This window comes from Sander vitreus, chromosome 7, assembly GCF_031162955.1.
Source record: "Sander vitreus isolate 19-12246 chromosome 7, sanVit1, whole genome shotgun sequence".
Taxonomy (NCBI): Eukaryota; Metazoa; Chordata; class Actinopteri; order Perciformes; family Percidae; genus Sander; species Sander vitreus.
In genome coordinates this window covers 24533221-24543615 of record NC_135861.1, presented here as the reverse complement: position 1 = coordinate 24543615, position 10395 = coordinate 24533221, and the positions used below count along the sequence as shown (strand labels likewise).

General features: G+C 40.9%; 1 protein-coding gene across 1 annotated transcript; it reads right to left on the bottom strand.

The window, feature by feature from the left end:
* Nucleotides 1-2562: 2562 nt before the first annotated feature.
* On the bottom strand, nt 2563-10391 carry LOC144520344 (calcium-independent phospholipase A2-gamma-like). Its single transcript, XM_078254017.1, has 9 exons — nt 10301-10391; nt 7420-8964; nt 6999-7151; nt 6752-6909; nt 5967-6061; nt 5664-5835; nt 5499-5556; nt 5123-5317; nt 2563-4405 (listed from the first exon to the last, which is right to left on the bottom strand). Exons 2-9 carry the CDS (start codon nt 8869-8871, stop codon nt 3947-3949), a joined length of 2742 nt encoding a protein of 913 aa, XP_078110143.1. The 5' UTR covers nt 8872-8964; nt 10301-10391; the 3' UTR covers nt 2563-3946.
* Between the last annotated feature and the right edge of the window lie 4 nt (nt 10392-10395).

Here is a 10395-nt window from a genome sequence, read left to right as displayed (position 1 = left end):
GATCAATTTGACTGTACTGTTGACCTTCTGTGATATGAAATAGTTTACAAAGTAAACTCCCCTTTCACACTTCCTCCTCTTTTTATTTCCCTGAATTTCCATAATACCAATTAGTACTTATCCTTTGTTTTGTAAGATATTTTTCTCTACACTCAGCCATTCAAATGCATATTTTCTCAGAGGAGGAAAAGGTCATTACCATTCAGCTGAGAAAATCCTACGTGGGGAAGCAGCAGTCTTCCTTTCTAGAAACAGTGCCAAAGTTGCAGGAGAAGCTGTACTTGTGTTAAACAAAAGCCATCTCACTTCTGCTGACAGAGTCCTGACCTGTGTAGGCTTTCAAGCATCCACACAGGGCTGTGTATACAAACCAGCACTGACTGGGCTAAACAATAGCTTGGTGATGGGGAGGGTTACATAAGTTAGATAGCATGAGTTTCATCTGTAGGTTCATGTGATAGGGCTCTACCTACAGATGAAACTAAACTTGCAATTAAAATTCATATTTAGATGATAAAGCTGATTTAAATGTGCAAAGTTTGCATAAATATATTGCTCATCATAAGGGATTCAACAACTTGTCAATCATATTGGGAAAGCGTGTCAGACCACTTAAAAAACCATTAAGACTCTCAGAGCTCTGTAGCTGACACTCTGCATCCTCTGGCCCTGATCCCATACCCTTTGTTCACATGTGAAACACAACCTGCCTTGCCTCACACAGAAAACAAAAGCAGAAGTGGTATGTTGAGCTTCTTGGCTCTCAGAATGGTCTTTTTCCCCTCTATACATCGGACTGAAGCAGTCCTGGCAGTGAGCAGTGATCAGTGCCATGCACCAGATTGCACAGTGAAGAGGCAGAGAGGCAGACAGAGCCAGCTCAGTGACGACAAGAAGGTCTCTATGCTTGCGTGTCTCCTTTGGCACGTGTGCCCAGGGCTCGGGTAAAAGCAGATGGCATGTGGAAGGGATTGTTCAAGCGCACAAACTGCCTGTTCAGACTCGGAGCACCTTTCATTTGCCCTTTGACGTGACTGCGTCAGGGAGAGCACAAAAAGAGGCCTTGAGTCATCGCCACTGTGCCATCAAACCATTATTGTCTCACAAACTTGAACACTGTGAGATAACGGTAAACTACGGTAAAACATTTTTTTCCAAGATCATCTTGTAAAAAGACTAAAAGTCTACAGACATGCAAGTGACTGTGAGGCTGAACTTAGGCACAGCTGTGCCTTAAGCTAATTGCTAAGTACAGCATGCTAACATGATCACAATAAAAAATACTAGCGTGCTGATGTTACCATCTTACTTTAGTGTGATAGCATGCTAACATTTGTCAATTAGCCCTAAACACAAGTTCAATTAAACCTACAGTAGTTGTTTCGACATTTCAATCAAAATCACAAATATCCACCTCAATGTGGTGTGCTCAAATGCACGTGTCACGGAAACATTGCCACATAAAAAGTGATTCAAATTCATGCCAGTCATCTCAATGGCAGGTGTGAGAGCGGAACAATCTTGTTTTTACTCTTACAAATCTGCTGATGCAGTTGTAGACCCATCCCACTTCTCAACTCAGACTATGACATCATTAAAACCTTGAGTACCATTGATAGCTGTCTTAAACGACAGCTGGAAGAACTAAAGCACTCCTTTAGATGGTGATACACTCTATAGTATGTGTCTTAACGTGCTAAAATACTGGGTACTTCATATCCAAAAAGTAATATTCAAAATTAGCTAAACAAAGTACAAAGTGGTGAATGTTAGGGGTCCTACCTTTGAATGTAGTTTAAGTGTTTTCTCTGCTTCTGGGTCCCCTTTTCTCCTCGTTGCAGTGACAGCAGACTCCTACTTTCTTCTCATCTTCACAGTGAGCTTCACCTTTCCCAGCAGCATCTGGCTTTTGTGTTATGTGTCACTTCATCTGCTTAAAGCAGGTGACAGGCGAGATAACAGAGGCTCATGTGGCCCGTCAGGACGGCTGTCCCGAGCCTGGTCACACGCCTGGCAAACGGGGCCTGAGAGCCTATTATAATAAATCCATTGTGAAATCCACACATAAATATAACGTCATCTCCACAGTGATGGGAGAAAAGAGTTAAACACAAGTAGCATGTCATGCACTGACTAGTTGGTGGATTAGGTTTAGGTGTCACTCAGCTTCTATTTAGCAATAATCAACTGCAGCTTGCTTAAGAGATCTAATTATTTTTTGTTATTTTTTCACGTGTGCTGTTAATTTGCTGTGTGGTAGATGGGGGGTGGGTTACTGACCTTGTATCTTCACTCTGGCTGGCACGAACGCACACTCTCTCTCACACAAAGCGTTTCTGTACGGAACAAAGTCAGTCTATTGTGGACAGGGAGGGCATAGCTTCCACACACATGGGGGGGTTTAAACCGTCACATTCAAGTGATTGGATGGCTTATCCTTTATTGATAAGTCTTACATAATTTGCCAACACCAGGGTGATTTATTTATTGGGTTTACAAAACGTGGTGATGGTTAAATGTGTTCAGTATGGGGCAAAACATGTTAAATGACAAGGAAAGTAGTCTTCATAAATATGAATTTATTCAAAACAAATACTCTAAAGCTATACCCAATAGCACAATTTGCACTATATCATCTGTGATGTCACATAAAAGTATGATTTAAAGCTTATATTACATTTAACAATACTGACAAGTGAAACATTAAAAGTTATGATCAGATAGTAAATAATGTAAAATGTGCACCTTATACAAAGCTTTTCTAATAAAGTGCATGGAAGTGCTTATTTCTTGAACGTTCTGTACATCTATCAAGAAATCATCAAACAAAGTGTTATAAGTAAGTGAAGCATGGTGACAATCCATGACATCCTATTGATTTGAAAAACAGTACATGTATAACAGGAAGTGGACAAAACATCAGAAACATATTATGATACAAAAAATGTTGATGAACTTGCAGCTTAGCAGCAAGTGCAGCATCTGGCTTCTTTGTTCCTGTGGAAGTTGACTCATACAGACATGAAAAATCCCTTATAAAAATGGTGATTGTTCAACCTCCTCTAAATCTGATGTATGCTGCAGATTAGTACATAACATAATACAATTCACCTACATAGCTGGCTTTGTAATTGTGTGTTCGGCAGCGAACACTACTAATCACATTTTGGCAAGGGGAAGTTTCAAAACAACAGATGCAAAAAACAGAAAACTGGCATAAACAAAGAGAACTGTAGTCACATGTAGACCCTCAACAAGCTATTTGATTAATAAGACTACAAACTTCACCAACAATGTGTCTACACATAAGGAAAGCACCACATTGGTAGAGCAGCAGTAGCTTTAGTGGTCCGTCTGCGTCTACGCAGGATGCGTTCAGGCACAGTATTTAGTTTAGGACAACCGTGTTTTAGCATCGCTAGGAGCCCAACACACAATGGCCCTAGCACGAAAAACGTAAGTCAATAGACTTGAGACAAAAATACAACTCTGGTCTCGTTCACACGTATGAAACCTGTAGACACGCAGTAAAATTCACACAAGCAGATCTGTTAGACTCTACTTTACTTTGAGCTAAATAGTATAAGCCAACCTGCTAACCTGCTCACAATAACAATGCTAACATGCTTATGTTTAGCAGGTAATACAATGTTTACCATGTTCACTATCTTAGTTCAGCGTGTTAGCAAAATGTTTGCTTATTAGCACTAAACACAAAATACAACAGTGGTGGACAGACTGACATTGCCATCCATAGAGACATAGCTAAAAATGACCACTGAGTTGAAGCAACACATGCAAGGTCTCAACAACAAACCAAATTGCATCAGTATATCAGGGTGGTTGTTGTACTTTAAGGTGTTTCTGTTATTTTGTCCACGGTCTGTATAGGTGTCTGTGCACGGGGCGTGTGTCTGCATGTAGACATGCAACCTACTGTACCTACTCACACCCATCTCTGCTTCATCTCCCAGGCCCTCTCACTCATCCAGTCCTTAGTTCTGCTTGCAGCGGAGCGCTCCGCCCCGAGCACCAAACAGAGCCTGGCCAGTTTGGGCCGGTTTCTCTCCAGGTAGTTCTGGGTGTCTCTCTGCAGCTGGTCCATGGCCTGTGGACGGCTCTCATCCAGGGACACCACAGCGCTCAACATGGGGTTGAAGCGGAAGTACACGTCTGGAGGCAGCAGATCGTCCAAAAGTGTGTGGACCCCTTCAGTGTCCGTAGCGCTGCTGATCAGGGTGCTGATTTTGGCCCTCAGGCTGGTGGAGGTGGCAGGTCCCCTCTTTGCATTGTCATAGCGACCGGTGCCAAGGGACAGCACACACTGGAAGGGCTGGTTGGGCCACAATAGACGGCTCTCATGGACAGCCAAGGCACAGGGATTGTTCAGGATAATTCCTCCATCCTACAGAGACACAGACAATAATCTAAAAGTGTATAGGACAGGTATTTTGTTCAATTCTAACCCACTCAAACCCAGTTGTGCCAAAACACAGAACCCTTTCAACATCCTGATTCTATTTTAATAACTTAAAGCTTGAATATAGATAATGAAACAACTTTAGTAATAACTGTAATACTGTTATACTGTTTGAAAATAATTAGGGAGGTGGGGAGGGGGGCAGAGAAGGGGGGCGGTTATGTATTTTCTTGGCTGAAGAGAGGATATTCAAAATTTTAGGGAGAACAGGCAAGGGTCTTTAAACTTTTTCTCATCCCAGATCTTACATTTTTAACTTGTGCACCACACATTATAAAGGTGGTTTGGCAATATGCTAAGGACAACAATCCTGTCATTTTAGTAATTGTTGGCCGTGTGAAAATCATTGTACCATTAACATATAGCCTAATTTGGTAAACCATCTTAAATTCTTTATGCACTTTAAGGTAAACAAGTTTTTCTCTCGTAACTCGAGGGGAAAGACCAACCATATACATTGATGCTGGGGAGGGTCTTTTTAAATGAAATGAAACACAAGGTTCAGCCCCCCTCCCTACCTAAATTATTTTTCGCACAGTCCCTTATCACTCACTTACTAAATTTCTTCTGTCTTCTGTAGCATCATTTTGAGTCTTTCACTGAAAATCCACTGAAAAAGCAGAAATGACAACAGTTTCCTACCTGGTGAATGTCACTTTGTAAGGGGAACTCCTGGAAGTATCCTGGGGCAGCTGATGATGCTCGCACTGCCTGCCACATCTGGCAGACTGAGCCTCCAGCGTAGCGGCTGAGAGAGCCTGGTTTGTGGTTGTAGTTGCGGAAGACAAAGGCTTTTGGAGTGGTACCCCAGTTTACCACTGCGCTGACTGCTGAAACCTGAGCAGATATCAAATACTTATACTATATGTCTAATCATACTCTGTATTCAACAGGGGTGGGATTTACTTTAGCAGCTGTAACATCATTAATCCAACATTATTTTATCAGTGCTGTGAGCCTGATGGTGATTTGTAAAATTTCATAAAATCAACTGCCATGGTGATTGCAGTGTTCTTACCTTAGGACTCAACTCATCCCTGGCTGTTTTGATAAGTACTCTATTTCCCAGCTTTTCTCTGAACAGGATAAAACAGAAAATTCTGTCAGATGTCTTATTAACATGTTAGATTTCACTACATTCACTGGAGTACTTGTACAGTGTTTGAATCTTTTCTGTAATTACCGTAGTATTGTCTCCCAGGTCTCAGTGCTATAGTAAGAGTGACTCCAGCCCATCTTTACGGTACCAACCAGCGGGTTCTGCCGAAACACTTCGGAGCCAAAACGACGATACATGTCAGCACACTCTTCCAGAGAAAAATGGGCCAGGCCCAGCATGAAGGCTAGGACGGCACCTTTAATAAACACATGCAGAGACACACGAGTGAGACACAAACTGATAAATTCAGACTGAGAATCATCGAGATGTTGTTGATAATAAATTATATTGTCATTTTTAGTAACTTTCAGTTCTGTAGTTTGTGACCTGTGCTCACTCCACAGATGTAGTCAAACAGCTGGTGGATTTTCTTGCCTGTCTCAGCTTCCAGTAGCTTTAATACCTGCAAAGGCACCACACCTCTGGAAAAGGCAAAGCCAGAATACTGAATATTAAATGAAGAAGAATAAACATTATGATGAGTTGAAAAGTAAAGTAAGCATTAGCAGTTGTTGTTTACACTATCCGCCATTTTCCCAGTCAAAAATAGGTGATCTCCGAATGCAAATGAACGGACTCCATAGGAGGAAATGTCATTCTTATATGAGGCTCTTTTTTCAACTACAAGGTCAATATTGTGTTTCACTAACGACAAAACAACGAATTATCCGTGCATTTATATGGAACTAAGCTTTTGGAGCTTTCCATCTTTACTCTCCTCCCACGACTATTTTTGACTGGCTCGATAGACGGCGACCGGAAGAACAACAGCTACAGTGAGTTGCTCAAAACCTTTTCCTTATTCTTTTTAGTAAACTCTGTGTACACAAACAATGTTGTCAATGCTTCTATAAGGTGTAGAGCCCCTGGTGATACTTCGAGCAAAGTTTCATGTTGTGTTGAGCCTTCTTAGTGTTTTAAAAATAGCTATTTTGAGGCTAGCATAAAAGTGCCCCTATTACTCCCATTCAAAATTCGGTAAATCTTAAAAGTGGCGATTCCGTCCTAAATATGCTTTTAAACGAAAGTTTGACTCGGGTACATTCACAAAAAGACCCTAGGTTGCATTTTGGCGAGAGTTACACTTTAATGATACATTTTCTTACAGTTACCTTGTGCCACCACCATCAATTGAGAGGACTCTAATGCCACGGCCTTTGACTGGATCCACATAGCCAATTAAAGCAAAGCTTTCTCTTAAGGCGCTCTGAAGCACCTGGTTATCTCTGCAGGTTCTTCGCTTTCTTAACAATGTGACCGCGGTTTTCTCCTGGAAACAGAAACATCTGTAAGAATTCTCTGAGGTCAAATCATATTTGTTTAACGTTTGTAAATGTGATTGTATCACATCCAACAGACCTGCCACATTAAAGCTTTGCATGATGGGTAATGGATAAGGTGTTCATTGAGTGCCTCCACACAGGCAGTCAGAGCTTCTGGAGAGGAAGCCTGTGACAGAGTGCCAATCAACCCTTGTGTCATTTCCTCTGCCTGCCTCCGACTCAAGACAACCTGAGAACATACAACCAGAAATGAGTTTTGCACAACAGTTTTATGTGTTTAAGCTTCTGTAACAGAACCAGCAATGTTTTTACAACCCAGGACCTGAGCACTAGTTAATATTAAAATCTTGAACCCCCTGCTGTACAAGCTTAAAGAATGAGATTATGCATGAGACATGTCAGGTCATGCTTTAAGGGACACACGTTGTAGCTTTCAAGACTATCAATCAATTTCTTTTTATCAACGTAACATCATTGAACATGTAACCTCAATTCACCTTTCTATTCAGCATTGCCTCTGGGGAAGTCATAGCCGGTTTGAGCTTACCGGTCTGGGACAAGGGGCCCAGTTTTAGATAAGCACCCAGCAAATCAGGGATGGCGCTTGTGGGGTGGCGAAGGCAGTCCATAAAGGATACAGTCTTCAGTCTCTCAGAGGTAGCAGATTTAGGGTCCATCTCCATTAGGAGATTTCTATCAATGTCCTCATCCAATCCACTCTGACCCTTGAAATATTGATTGATGTGACCAGCCATTTGGAAGAAGTTCTCCCCAAAGTTAGTGGTTTTACGGCTGTTGTGGAAAAGGCCTCCAGTTTCATGGATGATAGGTTTGTCTTGCTTCAGCTGAGACATGGCACCTTGAGTTTGTGAGGTGGACTTTGTTGAAAAGTGTTTTTTGTAAGTGCTATTTTTTTCCACAGGAAATTGTTCTCTCCTATTCTGATTTTGGTCAACTTCTTTGGTAACCTTGGCACCAAAGTATTTATTGATGTGCCTTGCAAAGTGGCGGTAGCCCTCCTCCCAGTTGCTGGAGATATTGTTAGGTTCCACTGTTACCTGATCAACACCCGATTTCACTTGAGACATTTCCGCCTCTTTAGACTTTAAGATGTAAGTGTTTTGCATGTGTCTCCTCTTTAGCCTCTTGTTTGTCCCTCTGCTGGAAGACATGGTTTCCAAATTTTCCTGCATTTGAACTTTCGCAGAACCACGAGAGAAGACTGTGTTAATGTGACTAGCCACGTAACTATAGCTCTCACCGAATGTTGTCGTCAAATTGCTCATATGAAATAGTTGGAGTCCAGAGTTGTTCTGTCTTGAAGGACTTGTTCCTGAGCTCTCCTGTTTGTCTTTGGTTTTTAAGGTCTGCGTTGTGTCTTTGCCCTTGGATATATATCTCTCTTTGGCTGCCCATTGACTTTGACTACGCCTTTGTGATCTGCCAAGATATTCTGGAGTTGTGACAACAAGGCTGGCATTTTCAGCTAGATGTACAACATCCATTCTCTTGAAATAAATGTTAATATGTCTGGACACTCTATTAAATGATTCACCAAGACGTCCTCCCATCGAACTCAAAAGAAAACTGTTTTGAGGCTCCTCAAAGATCCCAATTGGAGCTTCCGGTTTGAATGTATTCCTATTGGAGGATGAGTAAAAACGCACCAGCTGGAGATGTTTCAATTCTTTGGTAAAATCTCTGAGGAAGTGAGTAGAGGTAGAGCCTGTATCATTGTGGTTTACATTTTTAAAAGTTGCTTTTCTCGTCAATCTGGACAGATGAGGAGATGACAGCAGTGAATATCTGTGGAGGTCTGAGCCAAGTGGTGCTTTAGCCATACAAGGGTGCTTTCTGAGAAGGCTCATTAGGTACCTAATTTTGCAGTATGATCTCAAAGTCTTGTTCACAGAACTTGAACACAAGTTGGTGCAGAGGTAGCGACCCATGTTTGACCTGATGTGGTGAGCAGCAATCAATCAAACTCCAAATAAACTTAAGATAGCATAGATTTAGGTCCTAGCAGCATTTGCAACAGGAATCTATGAAAACACAAAGAAAACGCATTAGAACAAGAGTCTACAGCCATTCTACTGTAGCAGCTCTATGAGGCTGTAGTTTGGCACAGTGATGCTTTAACTAAATGTTAATATTAGCATGCTAACAAGCTCATAATGACAATGATGTTATATGCATGTTGATGTTAGCAGGTATACTATTTACCATATTCACCATTTTAGTTTAACATGTAAGCAAAAAGCATGCTAACATTTGCTTGTTAGCACTAAACAAAGTACAACTGAGGCCAATGAGAATGTCATTTTTGCAAGTATTTAGTCATAAATTAAAGTATTGGACAATTTGAAATTTTGACCTGGCACCAGATGAAAACATCAGGGGATCAAAGTTATTACAATCAATCCTTAGGGCAACATGAATGCCTGTACCACACTTCATGGCAATCCATCCAATAGTTGTTGAATACATTTCAATACCAACAAAGGATGTCATCCTGTTGGTGGCGTTAAAGGAAAAGTCAAAGAATCACAAGTCAGCAGGATACATCGTCTGGAAACCATGAATCTCTGTACAAAATGTTGCCAATCCATCTGGTAGATGTAAAGATATATCACCCTATTTCTTACCCTAACAATTGAATATGTTGATCTGCTGTTACTACTAAAGGAAAATTCAGGGGATGACCAAAGTCATTAGGATTCATCCTCTAGGGAAAAAAATATATGCAAATTATACTAACTTAAATCCAATAATGTATACAAAACATAAAGTTTTATCAAATTAATTACTTTGCAAAACAGAAATCACAAACGTCAGTTAAAAAATATATGTCCATAAGTATCAGGTAAGGTAATCAATATCTCCTCTGTTCAGAGCAGAGACACAGAGCACTGTGCACTTCAGGGTTAGCTGATTGTGCATAAACATTACTGTATGTTCCACAATAACCTTGCACTGCCACCGTTTCCTAGTACTGTCTGCTCATAAATGTGACATGAAACCTAAGAGCATGCACATCAGTGTACATGACCTATACAGATTATTCCTCCAATGGATCTATGTCTGCAATGTGAAGAAGAGAAAAACAGGCAGCTTTGCCCATAGTGGCTCTAATATCCTCAGTGAGAAATGAGTATACCTAATCACTATTTAAAACAAAGTGCATTCATTTACACCTTCTGTGGTGCATTCACAAAGAGAAAGGCTAACAGCTTGGCCATTAAATAGTCACAACTACCACTACTGTATCCTACTATGGTTGTATTCCACTTAAGTAGGGGGAAGGTCATACACCAAAGTAGCTTATAGCTACTCACCTTGAAAGGGAATGTCAGATAAAAGCATACACTGAAGATTTACCTGAAACACAACAGCAAGTTCTTCTGTATTCACAAATCCTCTTCAACTACGTGTCTGTTTTTAAAAAATCCAGTACACACCTTCTGAAGCACTAT

What these genes read in the sequence shown, in the direction of transcription:
- LOC144520344 (XM_078254017.1), bottom strand. Translation starts at nt 8,871, where the DNA reads ATGGGTCGCTACCTCTGCACCAACTTGTGTTCAAGTTCTGTGAACAAG. An exon ending in CATCTGTGGAGTGAGCACAG is followed by an intron (nt 5,836 to 5,966) that starts GTCACAAACTAC and finishes TGTTTATTAAAG; the next exon opens with GTGCCGTCCTAGCCTTCATG. An exon ending in GGGATGAGTTGAGTCCTAAG is followed by an intron (nt 5,318 to 5,498) that starts GTAAGAACACTG and finishes ATATCTGCTCAG; the next exon opens with GTTTCAGCAGTCAGCGCAGT.